Below are 27977 nucleotides of genomic sequence, written 5' to 3' on the forward strand. Positions count from 1 at the left end.
TGTGGAACACAGAGCTCTCTGCTGAATCATGAGCACAGTGCTCTCTGCTGACATCTCTGTCCATTTTAAGAACTGTCCAGAGTAGGAGAAAATCCCCATAGCAAACCTATCTGGACAGTTCCTAAAATGGACAGAGATGTCAGCAGAGAGCACTGTGGTCCAAAAAGAAAATAATTTCTTCTGTTGTATACAGCCCCTAAAAAAGTACTGGAAGGGTTAAGATTTTTTAATAGAAGTCATTTACAAATCTGTTTAACTTTCTGGCACCAGTTGATTTAAAAATAAAAAGTTTTCCACCGGTTACCCCTTTAACAACACTCCTGATTTGGCTTTCACTTCTTACTGGAAACAGCAGCGCCATCGTAAGGGTCATTTTCTTCTCTCTGCATTGAGGATGTCAGATGAGTTGTGATCAATTTCTACATCCAAGAATTCTATTTTTGAGTATTGGAAGTGAGCGTAATACCCCGGGGGGTTAATGTTTATAGCCTCGAGAACTCCAACCTAAATTAACTTATCCCCTATCCACAGGGTAGGGGATAAGTAACTGATTGGGGGGGAGGGTCCGACTGCTGGGACCCCCCGATCTCCGGAATGTCACCGGTAGACCGCACGCCCTCCATTCATTTCTATGGGAGCGCCGATGATGCCCCAGAGCTGTACTACGGGCTCTTCGATGCTCCAATAGAGATGAATGAAGCGTGTGTCATCTCACTGGGAGCGGAGATCCACAGGATAATCGGACCCCCATGATCAGCTACTTATCCCCTATCCTGTGGGGATTAGTTCATCGTGGCTGGAGTTCTCCTTTAACCATATTGGGGAGGTGGGGGGAGCTGCCAAAAAGCTCCTGATCGTTTCCAGAAACAGCAAGAGGATCAGCTCTGCGCAGACACGGAACCAGCAGGGGATGCTGGGAGATTACAGCTCACCATTTATTTCCTTCATATATTAGAGGCTATGAGATTCCTGACATCATTTATCCGGATTTTTTTATTTATTTATTTATTTTTTAATTATTATATAATAATTTTTTTTTTTTTAGGAGGGAACTGTTACACCGTTCTGGTAGCGAATATCTATGGTGAAGCGGCACAGATGGATGAGACTGTGAGTATGTCAGCGTCGGCAAATATAGCCTAACGATAACCCTCCCCCCCCGCCTATAGATTATACAGATATAGATATACCTTCTTACCATCATATATATATATGTACTCCCCCGGTCTATAGATTATACAGTGCCCCCTGCTGCAGTGCAGGAGGAATGACTTCTTACCATCATATATATATATACTCCCCCTGCCTATAGATTATACAGATATAGATATACCATCATATATATATATATACTCCCCCTGCCTATAGATTATACAGATATAGATATACCATCATATATATATATATACTCCCCCTGCCTATAGATTATACAGATATAGATATACCATCATATATATATATATACTCCCCCTGCCTATAGATTATACAGATATATATATACCATCATATATATATATATATATACTCCCCCTGCCTATAGATTATACAGCGCCCCCTTCTGCAGTGCAGGAGGAATGACTTCTTACCATCATATATATATATATATACATATATATATATATATATATATACTCCCCCTGCCTATAGATTATACAGATATAGATATACCATCATATATATATATATACTCCCCCTGCCTATAGATTATACAGATATATATATACCATCATATATATATATATATATACTCCCCCTGCCTATAGATTATACAGCGCCCCCTTCTGCAGTGCAGGAGGAATGACTTCTTACCATCATATATATATATATATACATATATATATATATATATATATATATACTCCCCCTGCCTATAGATTATACAGCGCCCCCTGCTGCAGTGCAGGAGGAATGACTTCTCACCATCATATATATATATATATATATATACTCCCCCTGCCTATAGATTATACAGATATAGATATACCATCATATATATATATACTCCCCCTGCCTATAGATTATACAGCGCCCCCTGCTGCAGTGCAGGAGGAATGACTTCTTACCATCATATATATATATATACTCCCCCTGCCTATAGATTATACAGATATAGATATACCATCATATATATATATACTCCCCCTGCCTATAGATTATACAGCGCCCCCTGCTGCAGCACAGGAGAAATGACTTCTCACCATCATATATATATATATATATATATATATATATATATATACTCCCCCTGCCTATAGATAATACAGCGCCCCCTGCTGCAGCACAGGAGGAATGACTTCTTACCATCATATATATATATACTCCCCCTGCCTATAGATTATACAGCGCCCCCTGCTGCAGCACAGGAGGAATGACTTCTTACCATCATATATATATATATACTCCCCCTGCCTATAGATTATACAGCGCCCCCTGCTGCAGCACAGGAGGAATGACTTCTTACCATCATATATATATATATACTCCCCCTGCCTATAGATTATACAGCGCCCCCTGCTGCAGCACAGGAGGAATGACTTCTTACCATCATATATATATATATACTCCCCCTGCCTATAGATTATACAGCGCCCCCTGCTGCAGCACAGGAGGAATGACTTCTTACCATCATATATATATATATACTCCCCCTGCCTATAGATTATACAGCGCCCCCTGCTGCAGTGCAGGAGGAATGACTTCTCACCATCATATATATATATATATATATATACTCCCCCTGCCTATAGATTATACAGCGCCCCCTGCTGCAGTGCAGGAGGAATGACTTCTCACCATCATATATATATATATATATACTCCCCCTGCCTATAGATTATACAGCGCCCCCTGCTGCAGCACAGGAGGAATGACTTCTTACCATCATATATATATATATATACTCCCCCTGCCTATAGATTATACAGCGCCCCCTGCTGCAGCACAGGAGGAATGACTTCTTACCATCATATATATATATATACTCCCCCTGCCTATAGATTATACAGCGCCCCCTGCTGCAGTGCAGGAGGAATGACTTCTCACCATCATATATATATATATATACTCCCCCTGCCTATAGATTATACAGCGCCCCCTGCTGCAGTGCAGGAGGAATGACTTCTCACCATCATATATATATATATATACTCCCCCTGCCTATAGATTATACAGCGCCCCCTGCTGCAGTGCAGGAGGAATGACTTCTCACCATCATATATATATACTCCCCCTGCCTATAGATTATACAGCGCCCCCTGCTGCAGTGCAGGAGGAATGACTTCTTACCATTATATATATATATATATATATATATATATATGTATATATATACTCCCCCTGCCTATAGATTATACAGCGCCCCCTGCTGCAGTGCAGGAGGAATGACTTCTTACCATCATATATATATATATATACTCCCCCTGCCTATAGATTATACAGCGCCCCCTGCTGCAGTGCAGGAGGAATGACTTCTTACCATCATATATATATATATATATATACTCCCCCTGCCTATAGATTATACAGCGCCCCCTGCTGCAGTGCAGGAGGAATGACTTCTTACCATCATATATATATATATATACTCCCCCTGCCTATAGATTATACAGCGCCCCCTGCTGCAGTGCAGGAGGAATGACTTCTTACCATCATATATATATATATACTCTCCCTGCCTATAGATTATACAGCGCCCCCTGCTGCAGTGCAGGAGGAATGACTTCTCACCATCATATATATATATATACTCTCCCTGCCTATAGATTATACAGCGCCCCCTGCTGCAGTGCAGGAGGAATGACTTCTTACCATCATATATATATATATATATACTCCCCCTGCCTATAGATTATACAGCGCCCCCTGCTGCAGTGCAGGAGGAATGACTTCTTACCATCATATATATATATATATATACTCCCCCTGCCTATAGATTATACAGCGCCCCCTGCTGCAGTGCAGGAGGAATGACTTCTTACCATCATATATATATATATATATATATATATATATATACTCCCCCTGCCTATAGATTATACAGCGCCCCCTGCTGCAGTGCAGGAGGAATGACTTCTTACCATCATATATATATATGTACTCCCCCGGTCTATAGATTATACAGTGCCCCCTGCTGCAGTGCAGGAGGAATGACTTCTTACCATCATATATATATATACTCCTCCTGCCTATAGATTATACAGATATAGATATACCATCATATATATATATATACTCCCCCTGCCTATAGATTATACAGCGCCCCCTGCTGCAGCACAGGAGGAATGACTTCTTACCATCATATATATTTATATATATATATATATACTCCCCCTGCCTATAGATTATACAGCGCCCCCTGCTGCAGTGCAGGAGGAATGACTTCTTACCATCATATATATATATATATATATATATATATATATATATATATATATACTCCCCCTGCCTATAGATTATACAGCGCCCCCTGCTGCAGTGCAGGAGGAATGACTTCTTACCATCATATATATATATATATATATATACTCCCCCTGCCTATAGATTATACAGCGCCCCCTGCTGCAGTGCAGGAGGAATGACTTCTTACCATCATATATATATATACTCCCCCTGCCTATAGATTATACAGCGCCCCCTGCTGCAGTGCAGGAGGAATGACTTCTTACCATCATATATATACTCCCCTTGCCTATAGATTATACAGCGCCCCCTGCTGCAGTGCAGGAGGAATGACTTCTTACCATCATATATATATATATACTCCCCTTGCCTATAGATTATACAGCGCCCCCTGCTGCAGTGCAGGAGGAATGACTTCTCACCATCATATATATATATACTCCCCTTGCCTATAGATTATACAGCGCCCCCTGCTGCAGCACAGGAGGAATGACTTCTTACCATCATATATATATACTCCCCCTGCCTATAGATTATACAGCGCCCCCTGCTGCAGTGCAGGAGGAATGACTTCTTATCATATATATATATATATATATATATATATATATATATAATATATATATATATATATATATATATATATATAATATATATATATATATATATATATATATATAATATATATATATATATATATATATATAATATATATATATATATATATATATATATATATATATATATATACTCCCCCTGCCTATAGATTATACAGCGCCCCCTGCTGCAGTGCAGGAGGAATGACTTCTTACCATCATATATATATATATATACTCCCCCTGCCTATAGATTATACAGCGCCCCCTGCTGCAGTGCAGGAGGAATGACTTCTTACCATCATATATATATATACTCCCCCTGCCTATAGATTATACAGCGCCCCCTGCTGCAGTGCAGGAGGAATGACTTCTCACCATCATATATATATATACTCCCCCTGCCTATAGATTATACAGCGCCCCCTGCTGCAGTGCAGGAGGAATGACTTCTTACCATCATATATATATATATACTCCCCCTGCCTATAGATTATACAGCGCCCCCTGCTGCAGTGCAGGAGGAATGACTTCTTACCATCATATATATATATATATACTCCCCTTGCCTATAGATTATACAGCGCCCCCTGCTGCAGCACAGGAGGAATGACTTCTTGCCATCAGGTATAATCGCTCTCTCTCTTTCACAGCTGTCCACGCTACGATTCGCCAGCAGGATGAAATGTATCCCGGCGGAGACGGTCGTCATTGAGCGCTATGACCCTGTGGTAAGCCACCGCCTCTCTCGCCATCGATCACACCTAGGGGCGAGTCCGTAAAATGCCAGGTTATAAAATAGTAAAAGCGATACCATCATGTAAAGAAAACCTTTCATCTGTCATACAGACGGCCATAGACTACTTCGGAGCCCGATCGCGAGCCGGTGAAGGAATTGTGCTGCTGCGCTCTTTTCCCACCTGTATCTAGCAGTCGGTGGGGGTCTCAGCACTGACACCCCGAATGATCAAAACTTTGACCTATCAACATTTTAATTAATTTTTTTCAGATGCGGGTGGCGTCGGGTTCAGCTCCGGAGGCTCTTGACGTCACGGCCACGCCCCCTCAATGCAAGTCTATGGGAGGGGGCGTGACGCCCCCTCCCATAGACTTGCATTGAGGGGGCATGGCTATGACGAACATAGCTGCTTCCTTTCAAGAACAGCGCCACACCTGTCCTCAGGTTGTATGTGGTATTACAACTGGATTCCATACACTTCAATGGAACTGAGCTGCAATACCACACACAACCTGAGGACAGGGGTGGAGCTGTTTCTGTGATCGTATATGTAGATCTAAATACGGCCATACACCATTCAGGTGACCAATTTTATATGATATAGGTAATTCTCTAGGGTATTATCACCTCTGTCTTTTGGGACGACACTTTATTCGTGGAGCTGTTTCTGGGACAAAGCAGCTATGTTTCTCTTATTTTTGGATAACCCCTTTGATTTCTTTTTCTGTCCTATCTTTTCCTTTGTCAGCGAGAGTGTAAGAACCTGCAGCGAGAGATCGATCACCTGAGGCGGGAGCTGGCCATCCACGACACCCTGGTAAGGACGGAAACACTCCCATAATGCATCACAGCAAAGCATGCTGGGTAGCAGACCAATCTAACTGGGTACAACGTTGTCATAGGAGCCCAAAAGCTTGAGCGCTGTCAGGAACACGGCAGGATTGTAAATGCAGCTCTGGGTACGAATGGAGAATTGTGAATGCAGCTCTGGGTACGAATGGAGAATTGTAAATGCAGCTTTGGGTATGAATGGAGAATTGTGAATGCAGCTTTGGGTATGAATGGAGAATTGTGAATGCAGCTCTGGGTACGAATGGAGAATTGTGAATGCAGCTCTGGGTACGAATGGAGAATTGTAAATGCAGCTTTGGGTATGAATGGAGAATTGTGAATGCAGCTCTGGGTACGAATGGAGAATTGTGAATGCAGCTCTGGGTACGAATGGAGAATTGTAAATGCAGCTTTGGGTATGAATGGAGAATTGTGAATGCAGCTCTGGGTACGAATGGAGAATTGTGAATGCAGCTCTGGGTACGAATGGAGAATTGTAAATGCAGCTTTGGGTATGAATGGAGAATTTTGAATGCAGCTCTGGGTACGAATGGAGAATTGTGAATGCAGCTCTGGGTACGAATGGAGAATTGTAAATGCAGCTTTGGGTATGAATGGAGAATTGTGAATGCAGCTTTGGGTATGAATGGAGAATTGTGAATGCAGCTTTGGGTATGAATGGAGAATTGTGAATGCAGCTTTGGGTATGAATGGAGAATTGTGAATGCAGCTCTGGGTACGAGTGGAGAATTGTGAATGCAGCTCTGACTCTGGGTATGAGTGGAGAATTGTGAATGCAGCTCTGGGTACGAGTGGAGAATTGTGAATGCAGCTCTGGGTACGAGTGGAGGATTGTGAATGCAGCTCTGGGTACGAGTGGAGAATTGTGAATGCAGCTCTGGGTACGAATGGAGAATTGTGAATCCAGCTCTGGGTACGAGTGGAGAATTGTGAACACAGCTCTGGGTACGAGTGGAGAATTGTGAATGCAGCTTTGGGTACGAGTGGAGAATTGTGAATGCAGCTCTGGGTACAAGTGGAGAATTGTGAATGCAGCTCTGGGTACGAGTGGAGAATTGTGAATGCAGCTCTGGGTACAAGTGGAGAATTGTGAATGCAGCTCTGGGTACGAGTGGAGAATTGTGAATGCAGCTCTGGGTACAAGTGGAGAATTGTGAATGCAGCTCTGGGTACGAGTGGAGAATTGTGAATGCAGCTCTGGCTACGAGTGGAGAATTGTGAATGCAGCTCTGGGTACGAGTGGAGAATTGTGAATGCAGCTCTGGGTACGAGTGGAGAATTGTGAATGCAGCTCAGGGTACGAATGGAGAATTGTAAATGCAGCTTTGGGTATGAATGGAGAATTGTGAATGCAGCTTTGGGTATGAATGGAGAATTGTAAATGCAGCTCTGGGTATGAGTGGAGAATTGTGAATACAGCTCTGGGTACGAGTGGAGAATTGTGAATGCAGCTCTGGGTACGAGTGGAGAATTGTGAATGCAGCTCTGGGTACAAGTGGAGAATTGTGAATGCAGCTCTGGGTACGAGTGGAGAATTGTGAATGCAGCTCTGACTCTGGGTATGAGTGGAGAATTGTGAATTCAGCTCTGGGTACGAATGGAGAATTGTGAATGCAGCTCTGGGAATGAATGGAGAATTGTGAATGCAGCTCTGGGTACGAATGGAGAATTGTGAATGCAGCTCTGGGTACGAATGGAGAATTGTGAATGCAGCTCTGGGTATGAGTGGAGAATTGTGAATGCAGCTCTGGGTACGAATGGAGAATTGTGAATGCAGCTCTGGGTATGAGTGGAGAATTGTGAATGCAGCTCTGGCTACGAGTGGAGAATTGTGAATGCAGCTCTGGGTACGAGTGGTGAATTGTGAATGCAGCTCTGGGTACGAGTGGAGAATTGTGAATCCAGCTCTGGGTACGAATGGAGAATTGTGAATGCAGCTTTGGGTACGAGTGGAGAATTGTGAATGCAGCTCTGGGTACAAGTGGAGAATTGTGAATGCAGCTCTGGGTACGAGTGGAGAATTGTGAATGCAGCTCTGGGTACAAGTGGAGAATTGTGAATGCAGCACTGGGTACGAGTGGAGAATTGTGAATGCAGCTCTGACTCTGGGTATGAGTGGAGAATTGTGAATGCAGCTCTGGGTACGAATGGAGAATTGTGAATGCAGCTCTGGGAATGAATGAAGAATTGTGAATGCAGCTCTGGGTACGAATGGAGAATTGTGAATGCAGCTCTGGGTACGAATGGAGAATTGTGAATGCAGCTCTGGGTATGAGTGGAGAATTGTGAATGCAGCTCTGGGTACGAATGAAGAATTGTGAATGCAGCTCTGGGTATGAGTGGAGAATTGTGAATGCAGCTCTGGCTACGAGTGGAGAATTGTGAATGCAGCTCTGGGTACGAGTGGAGAATTGTGAATGCAGCTCTGGGTACGAGTGGAGAATTCTGACTGCAGCTCAGAGTACGAATGGAGAATTGTAAATGCAGCTTTGGGTATGAATGGAGAATTGTGAATGCAGCTTTGGGTATGAATGGAGAATTGTAAATGCAGCTCTGGGTATGAGTGGAGAATTGTGAATACAGCTCTGGGTACGAGTGGAGAATTGTGAATGCAGCTCTGGGTACGAGTGGAGAATTGTGAATGCAGCTCTGGGTACGAGTGGAGAATTGTGAATGCAGCTCTGACTCTGGGTATGAGTGGAGAATTGTGAATGCAGCTCTGGGTACGAGTGGAGAATTGTGAATGCAGCTCTGGGTACGAATGGAGAATTGTGAATGCAGCTCTGGAAATGAATGGAGAATTGTGAATGCAGCTCTGGGTACGAATGGAGAATTGTGAATGCAGCTCTGGGTACGAATGGAGAATTGTGAATGCAGCTCTGGGTATGAGTGGAGAATTGTGAATGCAGCTCTGGCTACGAGTGGAGAATTGTGAATGCAGCTCTGGGTACGAGTGGAGAATTGTGAATGCAGCTCTGGGTACGAGTGGAGAATTGTGAATGCAGCTCTGGGTACGAGTGGAGAATTGTGAATGCAGCTCTGGGTACGAATGGAGAATTGTGAATGCAGCTCTGGGTACGAATGGTGAATTGTGAATGCAGCTCTGGGTACGAATGGAGAATTGTGAATGCAGCTCTGGGTACGAATGGAGAATTGAGAATGCAGCTCTGGGTACGAGTGGAGAATTGTAAATGCAGCTTTGGGTATGAATGGAGAATTGTGAATGCAGCTTTGGGTATGAATGGAGAATTGTGAATGCAGCTTTGGGTATGAATGGAGAATTGTGAATGCAGCTTTGGGTATGAATGGAGAATTGTAAATGCAGCTCTGGGTATGAATGGAGAATTGTGAATGCAGCTCTGGGTACGAGTGGAGAATTGTGAATGCAGCTCTGACTCTGGGTATGAGTGGAGAATTGTGAATGCAGCTCTGGGTACGAGTGGAGAATTGTGAATGCAGCTCTGGGTACGAGTGGAGAATTGTGAATGCAGCTCTGGGTACGAGTGGAGAAATGTGAATGCAGCTCTGGGTACGAGTGGAGAATTGTGAATGCAGCTCTGGGTACTAGTGGAGAATTGTGAATGCAGCTCTGGGTACGAGTGGAGAATTGTGAATGCAGCTCTGGGTACGAGTGGAGAATTGTGGATGCAGCTCTGGGTACGAATGGAGAATTGTGAATCCAGCTCTGGGTACGAGTGGAGAATTGTGAACGCAGCTCTGGGTACGAGTGGAGAATTGTGAAGCAGCTCTGGGTACGAGTGGAGAATTGTGAATGCAGCTCTGGCTACGAGTGGAGAATTGTGAATGCAGCTCTGGGTATGAATGGAGAATTGTGAATGCAGCTCTGGGTACGAGTGGAGAATTGTGAATGCAGCTCTGGGTACGAGTGGAGAATTGTGAATGCAGCTCTGGGTACGAGTGGAGAATTGTGAATGCAGCTCTGGGTATGAGTGGAGAATTGTGAATGCAGCTCTGGCTACGAGTGGAAAATTGTGAATGCAGCTCTGGGTACGAATGGAGAATTGTGAATGCAGCTCTGGGTACGAATGGTGAATTGAGAATGCAGCTCTGGGTACGAGTGGAGAATTGTAAATGCAGCTTTGGGTATGAACGGAGAATTGTGAATGCAGCTTTGGGTATGAATGGAGAATTGTAAATGCAGCTTTGGGTATGAATGGAGAATTGTGAATGCAGCTTTGGGTATGAATGGAGAATTGAAAATGCAGCTCTGGGTATGAATGGAGAATTGTGAATGCAGCTCTGGGTACGAGTGGAGAATTGTGAATGCAGCTCTGGGTACGAGTGGAGAATTGTGAATGCAGCTCTGGGTACGAGTGGAGAATTGTGAATGCAGCTCTGGGTATGAGTGGAGAATTGTGAATGCAGCTCTGGCTACGAGTGGAGAATTGTGAATGCAGCTCTGGGTACGAGTGGAGAATTGTGGATGCAGCTCTGGGTACGAATGGAGAATTGTGAATGCAGCTCTGGGTACGAATGGAGAATTCTGACTGCAGCTCAGGGTACGAATGGAGAATTGTAAATGCAGCTTTGGGTATGAATGGAGAATTGTGAAAGCAGCTTTTGGTATGAATGGAGAATTGTAAATGCAGCTCTGGGTATGAGTGGAGAATTGTGAATACAGCTCTGGGTACGAGTGGAGAATTGTGAATGCAGCTCTTGGTACGAGTGGAGAATTGTGAATGCAGCTCTGGGTACGAGTGGAGAATTGTGAATGCAGCTCTGGGTACAAATGGAGAATTGTGAATGCAGCTCTGGGTACGAATGGAGAATTGAGAATGCAGCTCTGGGTACGAGTGGAGAATTGTGAATGCAGCTCTGACTCTGGGTATGAGTGGAGAATTGTGAATGCAGCTCTGGGTACGAGTGGAGAATTGTGAATGCAGCTCTGGGTACGAATGGAGAATTGTGAATGCAGCACTGGGTACGAATGGAGAATTCTGACTGCAGCTCAGGGTACGAATGGAGAATTGTAAATGCAGCTTTGGGTATGAATGGAGAATTGTGAATGCAGCTCTGGGTACGAGTGGAGAATTGTGAATGCAGCTCTGGGTACGAGTGGAGAATTGTGAATGCAGCTCTGGGTACGAGTGGAGAATTGTGAATGCAGCTCTGGGTATGAGTGGAGAATTGTGAATGCAGCTCTGGCTACGAGTGGAGAATTGTGAATGCAGCTCTGGGTACGAGTGGAGAATTGTGGATGCAGCTCTGGGTACGAATGGAGAATTGTGAATGCAGCTCTGGGTACGAATGGAGAATTCTGACTGCAGCTCAGGGTACGAATGGAGAATTGTAAATGCAGCTTTGGGTATGAATGGAGAATTGTGAAAGCAGCTTTTGGTATGAATGGAGAATTGTAAATGCAGCTCTGGGTATGAGTGGAGAATTGTGAATACAGCTCTGGGTACGAGTGGAGAATTGTGAATGCAGCTCTTGGTACGAGTGGAGAATTGTGAATGCAGCTCTGGGTACGAGTGGAGAATTGTGAATGCAGCTCTGGGTACAAATGGAGAATAGTGAATGCAGCTCTGGGTACGAATGGAGAATTGAGAATGCAGCTCTGGGTACGAGTGGAGAATTGTGAATGCAGCTCTGACTCTGGGTATGAGTGGAGAATTGTGAATGCAGCTCTGGGTACGAGTGGAGAATTGTGAATGCAGCTCTGGGTACGAGTGGAGAATTGTGAATGCAGCTCTGGGTACGAATGGAGAATTGTGAATGCAGCACTGGGTACGAATGGAGAATTCTGACTGCAGCTCAGGGTACGAATGGAGAATTGTAAATGCAGCTTTGGGTATGAATGGAGAATTGTGAATGCAGCTTTGGGTATGAATGGAGAATTGTAAATGCAGCTCTGGGTATGAGTGGAGAATTGTGAATGCAGCTCTGGCTACGAGTGGAGAATTGTGAATGCAGCTCTGGCTACGAGTGGAGAATTGTGAATGCAGCTCTGGGTACGAATGGAGAATTGTGAATGCAGCTCTGGGTACGAATGGAGAATTGAGAATGCAGCTCTGGGTACGAGTGGAGAATTGTAAATGCAGCTTTGGGTATGAATGGAGAATTGTGAATGCAGCTTTGGGTATGAATGGAGAATTGTGAATGCAGCTTTGGGTATGAATGGAGAATTGTGAATGCAGCTTTGGGTATGAATGGAGAATTGTAAATGCAGCTCTGGGTATGAATGGAGAATTGTGAATGCAGCTCTGGGTACGAGTGGAGAATTGTGAATGCAGCTCTGACTCTGGGTATGAGTGGAGAATTGTGAATGCAGCTCTGGGTACGAGTGGAGAATTGTGAATGCAGCTCTGGGTACGAGTGGAGAAATGTGAATGCAGCTCTGGGTACGAGTGGAGAAATGTGAATGCAGCTCTGGGTACGAGTGGAGAATTGTGAATGCAGCTCTGGGTACTAGTGGAGAATTGTGAATGCAGCTCTGGGTACGAGTGGAGAATTGTGAATGCAGCTCTGGGTACGAGTGGAGAATTGTGGATGCAGCTCTGGGTACGAATGGAGAATTGTGAATCCAGCTCTGGGTACGAGTGGAGAATTGTGAAGCAGCTCTGGGTACGAGTGGAGAATTGTGAATGCAGCTCTGGCTACGAGTGGAGAATTGTGAATGCAGCTCTGGGTATGAATGGAGAATTGTGAATGCAGCTCTGGGTACGAGTGGAGAATTGTGAATGCAGCTCTGGGTACGAGTGGAGAATTGTGAATGCAGCTCTGGGTACGAGTGGAGAATTGTGAATGCAGCTCTGGGTATGAGTGGAGAATTGTGAATGCAGCTCTGGCTACGAGTGGAGAATTGTGAATGCAGCTCTGGGTATGAGTGGAGAATTGTGGATGCAGCTCTGGGTACGAATGGAGAATTGTGAATGCAGCTCTGGGTACGAATGGAGAATTCTGACTGCAGCTCAGGGTACGAATGGAGAATTCTGACTGCAGCTCAGGGTACGAATGGAGAATTGTAAATGCAGCTTTGGGTATGAATGGAGAATTGTGAAAGCAGCTTTTGGTATGAATGGAGAATTGTAAATGCAGCTCTGGGTATGAGTGGAGAATTGTGAATACAGCTCTGGGTACGAGTGGAGAATTGTGAATGCAGCTCTTGGTACGAGTGGAGAATTGTGAATGCAGCTCTGGGTACGAGTGGAGAATTGTGAATGCAGCTCTGGGTACAAATGGAGAATTGTGAATGCAGCTCTGGGTACGAATGGAGAATTGAGAATGCAGCTCTGGGTACGAGTGGAGAATTGTGAATGCAGCTCTGACTCTGGGTATGAGTGGAGAATTGTGAATGCAGCTCTGGGTACGAGTGGAGAATTGTGAATGCAGCTCTGGGTACGAGTGGAGAATTGTGAATGCAGCTCTGGGTACGAATGGAGAATTGTGAATGCAGCACTGGGTACGAATGGAAAATTCTGACTGCAGCTCAGGGTACGAATGGAGAATTGTAAATGCAGCTTTGGGTATGAATGGAGAATTGTGAATGCAGCTTTGGGTATGAATGGAGAATTGTAAATGCAGCTCTGGGTATGAGTGGAGAATTGTGAATGCAGCTCTGGCTACGAGTGGAGAATTGTGAATGCAGCTCTGGGTACGAGTGGAGAATTGTGAATGCAGCTCTGGGTACGAATGGAGAATTGTGAATGCAGCTCTGGGTACGAATGGAGAATTGAGAATGCAGCTCTGGGTACGAGTGGAGAATTGTAAATGCAGCTTTGGGTATGAATGGAGAATTGTGAATGCAGCTTTGGGTATGAATGGAGAATTGTGAATGCAGCTTTGGGTATGAATGGAGAATTGTGAATGCAGCTTTGGGTATGAATGGAGAATTGTGAATGCAGCTTTGGGTATGAATGGAGAATTGTAAATGCAGCTCTGGGTATTAATGGAGAATTGTGAATGCAGCTCTGGGTACGAGTGGAGAATTGTGAATGCAGCTCTGACTCTGGGTATGAGTGGAGAATTGTGAATGCAGCTCTGGGTACGAGTGGAGAATTGTGAATGCAGCTCTGGGTACGAGTGGAGAATTGTGAATGCAGCTCTGGGTACGAGTGGAGAATTGTGAATGCAGCTCTGGGTACGAGTGGAGAATTGTGAATGCAGCTCTGGGTACTAGTGGAGAATTGTGAATGCAGCTCTGGGTACGAGTGGAGAATTGTGAATGCAGCTCTGGGTACGAGTGGAGAATTGTGGATGCAGCTCTGGGTACGAATGGAGAATTGTGAATCCAGCTCTGGGTACGAGTGGAGAATTGTGAACGCAGCTCTGGGTACGAGTGGAGAATTGTGAAGCAGCTCTGGGTACGAGTGGAGAATTGTGAATGCAGCTCTGGCTACGAGTGGAGAATTGTGAATGCAGCTCTGGCTACGAGTGGAGAATTGTGAATGCAGCTCTGGGTACGAGTGGAGAATTGTGAATGCAGCTCTGGGTACGAGTGGAGAATTGTGAATGCAGCTCTGGGTACGAGTGGAGAATTGTGAATGCAGCTCTGGGTACGAGTGGAGAATTGTGAATGCAGCTCTGGGTATGAGTGGAGAATTGTGAATGCAGCTCTGGCTACGAGTGGAGAATTGTGAATGCAGCTCTGGGTATGAGTGGAGAATTGTGGATGCAGCTCTGGGTACGAATGGAGAATTGTGAATGCAGCTCTGGGTACGAATGGAGAATTCTGACTGCAGCTCAGGGTACGAATGGAGAATTGTAAATGCAGCTTTGGGTATGAATGGAGAATTGTGAAAGCAGCTTTTGGTATGAATGGAGAATTGTAAATGCAGCTCTGGGTATGAGTGGAGAATTGTGAATACAGCTCTGGGTACGAGTGGAGAATTGTGAATGCAGCTCTTGGTACGAGTGGAGAATTGTGAATGCAGCTCTGGGTACGAGTGGAGAATTGTGAATGCAGCTCTGGGTACAAATGGAGAATTGTGAATGCAGCTCTGGGTACGAATGGAGAATTGAGAATGCAGCTCTGGGTACGAGTGGAGAATTGTGAATGCAGCTCTGGGTACGAGTGGAGAATTGTGAATGCAGCTCTGGGTACGAGTGGAGAATTGTGAATGCAGCTCTGGGTACGAATGGAGAATTGTGAATGCAGCACTGGGTACGAATGGAGAATTCTGACTGCAGCTCAGGGTACGAATGGAGAATTGTAAATGCAGCTTTGGGTATGAATGGAGAATTGTGAATGCAGCTTTGGGTATGAATGGAGAATTGTAAATGCAGCTCTGGGTATGAGTGGAGAATTGTGAATGCAGCTCTGGCTACGAGTGGAGAATTGTGAATGCAGCTCTGGGTACGAGTGGAGAATTGTGAATGCAGCTCTGGGTACGAATGGAGAATTGTGAATGCAGCTCTGGGTACGAATGGAGAATTGAGAATGCAGCTCTGGGTACGAGTGGAGAATTGTAAATGCAGCTTTGGGTATGAATGGAGAATTGTGAATGCAGCTTTGGGTATGAATGGAGAATTGTGAATGCAGCTTTGGGTATGAATGGAGAATTGTGAATGCAGCTTTGGGTATGAATGGAGAATTGTAAATGCAGCTCTGGGTATGAATGGAGAATTGTGAATGCAGCTCTGGGTACGAGTGGAGAATTGTGAATGCAGCTCTGACTCTGGGTATGAGTGGAGAATTGTGAATGCAGCTCTGGGTACGAGTGGAGAATTGTGAATGCAGCTCTGGGTACGAGTGGAGAAATGTGAATGCAGCTCTGGGTACGAGTGGAGAATTGTGAATGCAGCTCTGGGTACTAGTGGAGAATTGTGAATGCAGCTCTGGGTACGAGTGGAGAATTGTGAATGCAGCTCTGGGTACGAGTGGAGAATTGTGGATGCAGCTCTGGGTACGAATGGAGAATTGTGAATCCAGCTCTGGGTACGAGTGGAGAATTGTGAACGCAGCTCTGGGTACGAGTGGAGAATTGTGAATGCAGCTCTGGCTACGAGTGGAGAATTGTGAATGCAGCTCTGGGTATGAATGGAGAATTGTGAATGCAGCTCTGGGTACGAGTGGAGAATTGTGAATGCAGCTCTGGGTACGAGTGGAGAATTGTGAATGCAGCTCTGGGTATGAGTGGAGAATTGTGAATGCAGCTCTGGCTACGAGTGGAGAATTGTGAATGCAGCTCTGGGTACGAGTGGAGAATTGTGGATGCAGCTCTGGGTACGAATGGAGAATTGTGAATGCAGCTCTGGGTACGAATGGAGAATTCTGACTGCAGCTCAGGGTACGAATGGAGAATTGTAAATGCAGCTTTGGGTATGAATGGAGAATTGTGAAAGCAGCTTTTGGTATGAATGGAGAATTGTAAATGCAGCTCTGGGTATGAGTGGAGAATTGTGAATACAGCTCTGGGTACGAGTGGAGAATTGTGAATGCAGCTCTTGGTACGAGTGGAGAATTGTGAATGCAGCTCTGGGTACGAGTGGAGAATTGTGAATGCAGCTCTGGGTACAAATGGAGAATTGTGAATGCAGCTCTGGGTACGAATGGAGAATTGAGAATGCAGCTCTGGGTACGAGTGGAGAATTGTGAATGCAGCTCTGACTCTGGGTATGAGTGGAGAATTGTGAATGCAGCTCTGGGTACGAGTGGAGAATTGTGAATGCAGCTCTGGGTATGAGTGGGGAATTGTGAATGCAGCTCTGGGTACGAATGGAGAATTGTGAATGCAGCACTGGGTACGAATGGAGAATTCTGACTGCAGCTCAGGGTACGAATGGAGAATTGTAAATGCAGCTTTGGGTATGAATGGAGAATTGTGAATGCAGCTTTGGGTATGAATGGAGAATTGTAAATGCAGCTCTGGGTATGAGTGGAGAATTGTGAATGCAGCTCTGGCTACGAGTGGAGAATTGTGAATGCAGCTCTGGGTACGAGTGGAGAATTGTGAATGCAGCTCTGGGTACGAATGGAGAATTGTGAATGCAGCTCTGGGTACGAATGGAGAATTGAGAATGCAGCTCTGGGTACGAGTGGAGAATTGTAAATGCAGCTTTGGGTATGAATGGAGAATTGTGAATGCAGCTTTGGGTATGAATGGAGAATTGTGAATGCAGCTTTGGGTATGAATGGAGAATTGTGAATGCAGCTTTGGGTATGAATGGAGAATTGTAAATGCAGCTCTGGGTATGAATGGAGAATTGTGAATGCAGCTCTGGGTACGAGTGGAGAATTGTGAATGCAGCTCTGACTCTGGGTATGAGTGGAGAATTGTGAATGCAGCTCTGGGTACGAGTGGAGAATTGTGAATGCAGCTCTGGGTACGAGTGGAGAATTGTGAATGCAGCTCTGGGTACGAGTGGAGAATTGTGAATGCAGCTCTGGGTACGAGTGGAGAATTGTGAATGCAGCTCTGGGTACTAGTGGAGAATTGTGAATGCAGCTCTGGGTACGAGTGGAGAATTGTGAATGCAGCTCTGGGTACGAGTGGAGAATTGTGGATGCAGCTCTGGGTACGAATGGAGAATTGTGAATCCAGCTCTGGGTACGAGTGGAGAATTGTGAACGCAGCTCTGGGTACGAGTGGAGAATTGTGAAGCAGCTCTGGGTACGAGTGGAGAATTGTGAATGCAGCTCTGGCTACGAGTGGAGAATTGTGAATGCAGCTCTGGGTACGAGTGGAGAATTGTGAATGCAGCTCTGGGTACGAGTGGAGAATTGTGAATGCAGCTCTGGGTACGAATGGATAATTGTGAATGCAGCACTGGGTACGAATGGAGAATTCTGACTGCAGCTCAGGGTACGAATGGAGAATTGTAAATGCAGCTTTGGATATGAATGGAGAATTGTGAATGCAGCTTTGGGTATGAATGGAGAATTGTAAATGCAGCTCTGGGTATGAGTGGAGAATTGTGAATACAGCTCTGGGTACGAGTGGAGAATTGTGAATGCAGCTCTGGGTACGAGTGGAGAATTGTGAATGCAGCTCTGGGTACAAGTGGAGAATTGTGAATGCAGCTCTGGGTACGAGTGGAGAATTGTATATGCAGCTCTGGGTACGAGTGGAGAATTGTGAATGCAGCTCTGACTCTGGGTATGAGTGGAGAATTGTGAATGCAGCTCTGGGTACGAGTGGAGAATTGTGAATGCAGCTCTGGGTACAAGTGGAGAATTGTGAATGCAGCTCTGGATACGAGTGGAGAATTGTGAATGCAGCTCTGGGTACGAATGGAGAATTGTGAATGCAGCTCTGGGTACGAATGGAGAATTGTGAATGCAGCTCTGGGTATGAGTGGAGAATTGTGAATGCAGCTCTGGGTACGAATGGAGAATTGTGAATGCAGCTCTGGGTATGAGTGGAGAATTGTGAATGCAGCTCTGGCTACGAGTGGAGAATTGTGAATGCAGCTCTGGGTACGAGTGGAGAATTGTGAATGCAGCTCTGGGTACGAGTGGAGAATTGTGAATGCAGCTCTGGATACGAGTGGAGAATTGAGAATGCAGCTCTGGGTACGAGTGGAGAATTGTGAATGCAGCTCTGGATACCAGTGGAGAATTGAGAATGCAGCTCTGGGTACGAATGGAGAATTGTGAATGCAGCTCTGGGTACGAATGGAGAACTGTGAATGCTGCTCTGGGTACGAATGGAGAATTGTGAAGCAGCTCTGGGTACGAGTGGAGAATTGTGAATGCAGCTCTGGGTACGAATGGAGAATTGTGAATGCAGCTCTGGGTACTAGTGGAGAATTGTGAATGCAGCTCTGGATACGAGTGGAGAATTGTGAATGCAGCTCTGGGTACGAGTGGAGAATTGTGAATGCAGCTCTGGGTACGAGTGGAGAATTGTAAATGCACCTCTGGGTACGAGGGGAGAATTGTGAATGCAGCTCTGGGTACGAATGGAGAATTGTGAATGCAGCTCTGGGTACTAGTGGAGAATTGTGAATGCAGCTCTGGGTACGAGTGGAGAATTGTGAATGCAGCTCTGGATACCAGTGGAGAATTGAGAATGCAGCTCTGGGTACGAATGGAGAACTGTGAATGCTGCTCTGGGTACGAATGGAGAATTGTGAATGCAGCTCTGGATACCAGTGGAGAATTGAGAATGCAGCTCTGGGTACGAATGGAGAACTGTGAATGCTGCTCTGGGTACGAATGGAGAATTGTGAAGCAGCTCTGGGTACGAGTGGAGTATTGTGAATGCAGCTCTGGGTACGAATGGAGAATTGTGAATGCAGCTCTGGGTACGAATGGAGAATTGTGAATGCAGCTCTGGGTACTAGTGGAGAATTGTGAATGCAGCTCTGGGTACGAGTGGAGAATTGTGAATGCAGCTCTGGGTACGAGTGGAGAATTGTGAATGCAGCTCTGGGTACGAGTGGAGAATTGTAAATGCACCTCTGGGTACGAGTGGAGAATTGTGAATGCAGCTCTGGATACGAGTGGAGAATTGAGAATGCAGCTCTGGGTACGAGTGGAGAATTGTGAATGCAGCTCTGGATACCAGTGGAGAATTGAGAATGCAGCTCTGGGTACGAATGGAGAATTGTGAATGCAGCTCTGGGTACGAATGGAGAACTGTGAATGCTGCTCTGGGTACGAATGGAGAATTGTGAAGCAGCTCTGGGTACGAGTGGAGAATTGTGAATGCAGCTCTGGGTACGAATGGAGAATTGTGAATGCAGCTCTGGGTACGAGTGGAGAATTGTGAATGCAGCTCTGGGTATGAGTGGAGAATTGTGAATGCAGCTCTGGGTACGAGTGGAGAATTGTGAATGCAGCTCTGGGTACTAGTGGAGAATTGTGAATGCAGCTCTGGGTACGAGTGGAGAATTGTGAATGCAGCTCTGGATACGAGTGGAAAATTGTGAATGCAGCTCTGGGTACTAGTGGAGAATTGTGAATGCAGCTCTGGGTACGAGTGGAGAATTGTGAATGCAGCTCTGGGTACGAGTGGAGAATTGTGAATGCAGCTCTGGGTACGAATGGAGAATTGTGAATGCAGCTCTGGGTACGAGTGGAGAATTGTGAATGCAGCTCTGGGTATGAGTGGAGAATTGTGAATGCAGCTCTGGGTACGAGTGGAGAATTGTGAATGCAGCTCTGGGTACTAGTGGAGAATTGTGAATGCAGCTCTGGGTACGAGTGGAGAATTGTGAATGCAGCTCTGGCTACGAGTGGAGAATTGTGAATGCAGCTCTGGGTACGAGTGGAGAATTGTGAATGCAGCTCTGGGTACGAGTGGAGAATTGTGAATGCAGCTCTGGATACGAGTGGAGAATTGAGAATGCAGCTCTGGGTACGAGTGGAGAATTGTGAATGCAGCTCTGGGTACGAATGGAGAACTGTGAATGCTGCTCTGGGTACGAATGGAGAATTGTGAAGCAGCTCTGGGTACGAGTGGAGAATTGTGAATGCAGCTCTGGGTACGAATGGAGAATTGTGAATGCAGCTCTGGGTACTAGTGGAGAATTGTGAATGCAGCTCTGGATACGAGTGGAGAATTGTGAATGCAGCTCTGGGTACGAGTGGAGAATTGTGAATGCAGCTCTGGGTACGAGTGGAGAATTGTAAATGCACCTCTGGGTACGAGTGGAGAATTGTGAATGCAGCTCTGGATACGAGTGGAGAATTGAGAATGCAGCTCTGGGTACGAGTGGAGAATTGTGAATGCAGCTCTGGATACCAGTGGAGAATTGAGAATGCAGCTCTGGGTACGAATGGAGAACTGTGAATGCTGCTCTGGGTACGAATGGAGAATTGTGAAGCAGCTCTGGGTACGAGTGGAGAATTGTGAATGCAGCTCTGGGTACGAATGGAGAATTGTGAATGCAGCTCTGGGTACGAATGGAGAATTGTGAATGCAGCTCTGGGTACTAGTGGAGAATTGTGAATGCAGCTCTGGGTACGAGTGGAGAATTGTGAATGCAGCTCTGGGTACGAGTGGAGAATTGTGAATGCAGCTCTGGGTACGAGTGGAGAATTGTAAATGCACCTCTGGGTACGAGTGGAGAATTGTGAATGCAGCTCTGGATACGAGTGGAGAATTGAGAATGCAGCTCTGGGTACGAGTGGAGAATTGTGAATGCAGCTCTGGATACCAGTGGAGAATTGAGAATGCAGCTCTGGGTACGAGTGGAGAATTGTGAATGCAGCTCTGGATACCAGTGGAGAATTGTGAATGCAGCTCTGGGTACGAATGGAGAACTGTGAATGCTGCTCTGGGTACGAATGGAGAATTGTGAAGCAGCTCTGGGTACGAGTGGAGAATTGTGAATGCAGCTCTGGGTACGAATGGAGAATTGTGAATGCAGCTCTGGGTACGAGTGGAGAATTGTGAATGCAGCTCTGGGTATGAGTGGAGAATTGTGAATGCAGCTCTGGGTACGAGTGGAGAATTGTGAATGCAGCTCTGGGTACTAGTGGAGAATTGTGAATGCAGCTCTGGGTACGAGTGGAGAATTGTGAATGCAGCTCTGGATACGAGTGGAAAATTGTGAATGCAGCTCTGGGTACTAGTGGAGAATTGTGAATGCAGCTCTGGATACGAGTGGAGAATTGTGAATGCAGCTCTGGGTACGAGTGGAGAATTGTGAATGCAGCTCTGGGTACGAATGGAGAATTGTGAATGCAGCTCTGGGTACGAGTGGAGAATTGTGAATGCAGCTCTGGGTATGAGTGGAGAATTGTGAATGCAGCTCTGGGTACGAGTGGAGAATTGTGAATGCAGCTCTGGGTACTAGTGGAGAATTGTGAATGCAGCTCTGGGTACGAGTGGAGAATTGTGAATGCAGCTCTGGGTACGAGTGGAGAATTGTGAATGCAGCTCTGGATACGAGTGGAGAATTGTGAATGCAGCTCTGGGTACGAATGGAGAATTGTGAATGCAGCTCTGGGTACGAATGGAGAATTGTGAATGCAGCTCTGGGTACGAATGGAGAATTGTGAATGCAGCTCTGGGTACGAGTGGAGAATTGTGAATGCAGCTCTGGGTACGAATGGAGAATTGTGAATGCAGCTCTGGGTACGAGTGGAGTGTATGGACATAGTGAGTGATGCAGAGCTCTGTGACCCGACGGGCGATCCTTGTGCGTTATGACACCCGTATTACTTGATTACACAGCAGCCAAATATTCAGGGTTCTGTTATTGATATTTTCAGAGCAAACGCCCCCCGGCCAGCTATGAACCGTTCAGTGACAGCCAGATGGCGGAGATCAGCTCTCAGGTGCGCCGGTATCTGGACGGCGCTCTGGATGAGATAGAAGTGAGTATCCGATACATATATATATACACACACACACACACATATATATTCCTCTAGCTGTTGTGTCCATATTGTGCAGAATTAAAGGGGTACTCCGCCTCTAGACATCTTATCTGATCATCTCATCTGTCTGATCGCTTTAGAGCGTCGGGTGAATATATATTATATTCCTCTAGCGCAGTGGTCTTAAACCTGCAGACCTCCAGATGTTGCAAGACTACAACTACCAGCATGCCCGGACAGCCGTTGGCTGTTCGGGTATGCTGGGGGTTGTAGCTTTGCAACATCTGGAGATCCACAGGTTGAAGACCACTGCTCTAGCGGATGTTGTGTACACATTGTGCAGAATTAAAGGAGTACTCCACCCCTAGACCTCTTATCCCCTGTCCTTTGGATAGGGGATAAGATGTCTGATCGCTTGTTTAGAGCGTCGGGTGCAGCACCGGAGGCTCGTGACTTCAAGGCCGCGCCCTGCTTGGGACTTCTCGCCCACACACCCTCAATGCAAGTCTATGGGAGGGGGCGTAACAGCAGCCACGCCCCTTCCCATAGACTTGCATTGAGGGGGCATGGCTGTGACGTCACGAGCTACCGCCCCGCATCGCCAGTCATTTGGCACGGAGCGAAGTTCCCCAACGGCAGGACCCCCATAATCAGACATCTTATCCCCCATCCTTTGGGGCAGAGTACCCCTTTAAATCTTCCTCTTCCGGGGCCCCTGTAGCAGTAGGGGCCCAGTTGCACCTGTACCCTCTGCTGCCCCCTGCCGTTTCCCCACTGCTGCATTAACCCTGATCTCCTCTCCTGTCTCCATTATTCACAGATCATAAACCTCCGACAAATCCAGGAAGTTTTCTCCCAATTCCGGACTATATTGAAGTAAGTGTCTGCTAATGCCGTTCTCCAGGCTCCTCCTACCCTTTAGGCTCCTCCTCCAGTCTTTGTGCTGCTGTTCCCTGATAATCCCTTCTCCCTGTAGTATATAATCTTGTGTCCTTACTGAAATATAATAGTCTCTCCATGTACTGACCTCCTGCTGAGCTTGGGATTATTCAATGGAGCCAATCTAAACAAGCAAAGCTGCAGTGTAAAGTATGGGGCTGGGACCCAGCAGGAACCTAAGGGAAAAAATAGGAATGCGTAGGGTCTCTCATAACGCATCCGCAGCGTATTTCATGCTGCAGCTGCACACCAACGTGCGCTCTAGCTTTAAGACGTTACTGCACACAGGGCTCGAATGCGGTATGTGTGACCCTACCCTAAAACTCCTATAGTGTAAAGCATGGCAAGGAGTTCTCTGATAATACAAGACACTGCTATTTGGCTACTTAAAGGGGTATTCCAGGAAAAAACTTTTTTTTATATATCAACTGGCTCCAGAAAGTTAAACAGATTTGTAAATCCTTTCGGTACTTATGAGCTTCTGAAGTTGAGTTGTTCTTTTCTGTCTAAGTGCTCTCTGATGACACTGGTCTCAGGAAACGCCCAGTTTAGAAGAGGTTTGCTATGGGGATTTGCTTCTAAACTGGGCGGTTCCCGAGACACGTGTCATCAGAGAGCACTTAGACAGAAAAAAAACAACTCAACTTCAGAAGTTCATAAGTACTGAAAGGATTAAGATTTTTTAATAGAAGTAATTTACAGATCTGTTTGACTTTCTGGAGCCAGTTTATAAAAAAAAGTTTTTTCCTGGATAACCCCTTTAAAGGCAAAGTATCACACTGAAAAAACATATCCCCTATACAAAGGATTGCAGGGGTCCGGGGGGGGGGGGTTTAGCCCACCACAATCTCCTGTAGGGGGCCCTGGCTCTCTCCAGGAAGAGAGTGTCACAACCCCCTTACAAAGACATAATTTCCCCTGTCCTTCAGATTGCGGATAAGATTTCTAGGGGCGGAGTACCCCTTTAAGGGGCTAAAAATAAATTAATAAAAATCTGGGTGTACAAGGTAACATGGTCTCTGTGTTTTAGTCGGCAGGAGCAGGAGGTGGAGGCTCGGCTGAGGGAGAAATACACGCTGATCGATAAGAACGATTACACCACCGTCACCGCCGCACAGAAGGTAAGCGCCGATTCGATAAGACGACAGTGAGCGGTGCCGGAGATGTCCAAAAATAAATGTACAGTATCAGCTCAGATAGATTAGTCACTGTGCAAGCCGGATAGCCCCATTGTTATATTCATCCCTGGCGCCTAAAGGGTAAAGCAGATGCAAAACTTTAGCTGTTTCGGGGAAAACGCTTTAGAAATAAAAAAAAAGTTTTCATTTGCGTAAATCCCCCCCTTATAAATCCCCCCTGGGCCTGTGTATATACCAGACGTCAGTGATGTCGCCCTCTAACCCCCTGGCGCAATTCGCCATTGTTTCAGTAATTCAGCTTTCTTCAGATTAAGAAAGGCTGATATGTCTGGGTAGCGTTACATTCCCCACTTCCGGTGTCAGTCTTCACTGCAGCTATGTTATTCCTTTCCTGAACCAGGAAGCTCAGTATGAACACGGCTCTATATACATCCCCAGAGCAGAGGATTGTGGGAGGACACTATTTGGATCCTTCTAACCCACTGTCTTTTTCAGGCCGGTGTGTTGGACGCAGACGGGCAGCTGGTCGGGGAGGTGGATGGCAGCAGTTTCGGCATCGGAGTGGCGCCATTTTCTTCCAAGTCGACCCGTTCGCTGTCTGAGAGAAAAAACAAAGGCCGGAAATCTAAGGATCCGTCCAGGTGAGCGGCTGTAAACTCCCACCTATCCCTGTGGTATAAGGGGGTCGTCTAGACCTGTGTCTTCCAACAAGGTTACCTCCAGGTGTTAAAAAAAACTACAACTCCCAGCATGCCTGGATAGGCATTGGCTGTCTGGGCATGCTGGGAGTTGTAGTTTTGTAGGTCCACAGTTTGAGACCACTGACCTATAGTTTATACCACTGACTGCTGGACATTCCGATGTTGCAAAACTACAACTCCAAGCATGCCCAGACAGCCAATGCCTACATCAGAATGTCCAGTGATCAGTGGTAAAACCATTAGGACAGTGGTCTCCAAACTGTGGACCTGCAGCTGTTGCAAAACTACAACTCCAAGCATGCCCAGACAGCCAATGCCTACATCAGAATGTCCAGTGATCAGTGGTAAAACCATTAGGACAGTGGTCTCCAAACTGTGGACCTGCAGCTGTTGCAAAACTACAACTCCCCAGCATGCCCGGACAGCCAGCGGCTGTCCGGGCATGCTGGGAGTTGCAGTTTTGCAACAGCTGGAGGTCCACAGTTTGGAGACCCCTGGATAGCCAAGGGTTGTCTGGGCATGCTGGGATAGGGAAGGGTTGTCTGGGCATGCTGAGAGTTGTAGTTCTGCAAAATTAGGATGTCCAGCAGTCAGTGGTATAACCTATAGGTCAGAGGTCTCCAAACTGTAAACCTCCAGTTGGGAGTTGTAGTTTTGCAACAGCTGGAGGCACCCTGTTTGGGAAACACTGGCCTTGACATTGTAACAAACTCTTTGTTGTGAGAGAGACGAAAAGCTTTTCAGTAAACGAGATGAAATTAAATTAGAAAGTTGCATAACATTAAAGGGCCATACACCCCAGAAGGATGACATCACATGCGGGGTAGATGAATGATCAGATTCCGCTCTGATACTTTTAGTCCCACGAGTCGCAGAGAAGGCGCAGCAAGCCCCGCCCCCGGGAAGGATCTAGAAGCCGTCTCGCCATCCAAAACCATGATGTCCATGTCCACCCGGGAGCTGGACGTGAAGGAGTCGGCGATCAAGGAGCAGCAAGAAAGCGCAACTCTGGACACCCAGCGAGCAGAACCGGCAGCGAGAGGGGAGACGAGCCGCCCCGGGTGAGAGTCGTAGTCTGTGATATGGATGAGAGTCGTAGTCTGTGGTATGGATGAGAGTCGTAGTCTGGTGCGGATGAGAGTCGTAGTCTGTGGGATGGATGAGAGTCGTAGTCTGTGGTATGGATGAGAGTCGTAGTCTGTGGTATGGATGAGAGTTGTAGTCTGTGGGATGGATGAGAGTTGTAGTCTGTGGGAGAGTTGTAGTCTGTGGTATGGATGAGAGTTGTAGTCTGTGATATGGATGAGAGTCGTAGTCTGTGGTATGGATGAGAGTCGTAGTCTGTGATATGGATGAGAGTCGTAGTCTGTGATATGGATGAGAGTTGTAGTCTGTGGTATGGATGAGAGTCGTAGTCTGTGGTATGGATGAGAGTCGTAGTCTGTGGTGCGGATGAGAGTCGTAGTCTGTGGTATGGATGAGAGTTGTAGTCTGTGGTATGGATGAGAGTCGTAGTCTGTGGTATGGATGAGAGTCGTAGTCTGTGGTGCGGATGAGAGTCGTAGTCTTTGGTATGGATGAGAGTCGTAGTCTTTGGTATGGATGAGAGTCGTAGTCTGTGGTACGGATGAGTCGTAGTCTGTGGTACGGGTGAGAGTCGCAGTCTGTGGTATGGATGAGAGTCGTAGTCTGTGATATGGATGAGAGTCGTAGTCTGTGGTATGGATGAGAGTTGTAGTCTGTGGTATGGATGAGAGTCGTAGTCTGTGGTATGGATGAGAGTTGTAGTCTGTGGTATGGATGAGAGTTGTAGTCTGTGATATGGATGAGAGTTGTAGTCTGTGATATGGATGAGAGTTGTAGTCTGTGGTATGGATGAGAGTTGTAGTCTGTGGGATGGATGAGAGTTGTAGTCTGATATGGATGAGAGTTGTAGTCTGTGATATGTATGAGAGTTGTAGTCTGTGGGATGGATGAGAGTCGTAGTTTGTGGTATGGATAAGAGTCGCAGTCTGTGATATGGATGAGAGTTGTAGTCTGTGATATGGATGAGAGTTGTAGTCTGTGGTATGGATGAGAGTCGTAGTCTGTGGTATGGATGAGAGTCGCGGTCTGTGGTACGGATGAGAGTCGTAGTCTGTGGGATGGATGAGAGTTGTAGTCTGTGATATGGATGAGAGTCGTAGTCTGTGGTATGGATGAGAGTCGTAGTCTGTGGTATGGATGAGAGTTGTAGTCTGTGATATTGATGAGAGTCGTAGTCTGTGGTATGGATGAGAGTCGTAGTCTGTGGGATGGATGAGAGTCGTGGTCTGTGGTATGGATGAGAGTTGTAGTCTGTGATATGGATGAGAGTCGTAGTCTGTGGTATGGATGAGA

General features: G+C 46.1%; 1 protein-coding gene across 1 annotated transcript in view; it reads left to right on the forward strand.

Annotated features, from left to right (window-relative positions):
- KIF9 (kinesin family member 9) overlaps positions 1-27977 on the forward strand; it is a 68487-nt gene that overhangs the window by 24984 nt on the left and 15526 nt on the right. The window contains exons 9-16 of the mRNA XM_056518727.1: positions 1046-1110; positions 5648-5725; positions 6482-6550; positions 22712-22816; positions 23640-23695; positions 24789-24879; positions 25393-25538; positions 26459-26659. Coding sequence (XP_056374702.1) covers positions 1046-1110; positions 5648-5725; positions 6482-6550; positions 22712-22816; positions 23640-23695; positions 24789-24879; positions 25393-25538; positions 26459-26659 — 811 coding nt within the window. The remainder of the gene's footprint in view (positions 1-1045; positions 1111-5647; positions 5726-6481; positions 6551-22711; positions 22817-23639; positions 23696-24788; positions 24880-25392; positions 25539-26458; positions 26660-27977) is intronic.

Source organism: Hyla sarda, chromosome 5, assembly GCF_029499605.1.
Source record: "Hyla sarda isolate aHylSar1 chromosome 5, aHylSar1.hap1, whole genome shotgun sequence".
Taxonomy (NCBI): Eukaryota; Metazoa; Chordata; class Amphibia; order Anura; family Hylidae; genus Hyla; species Hyla sarda.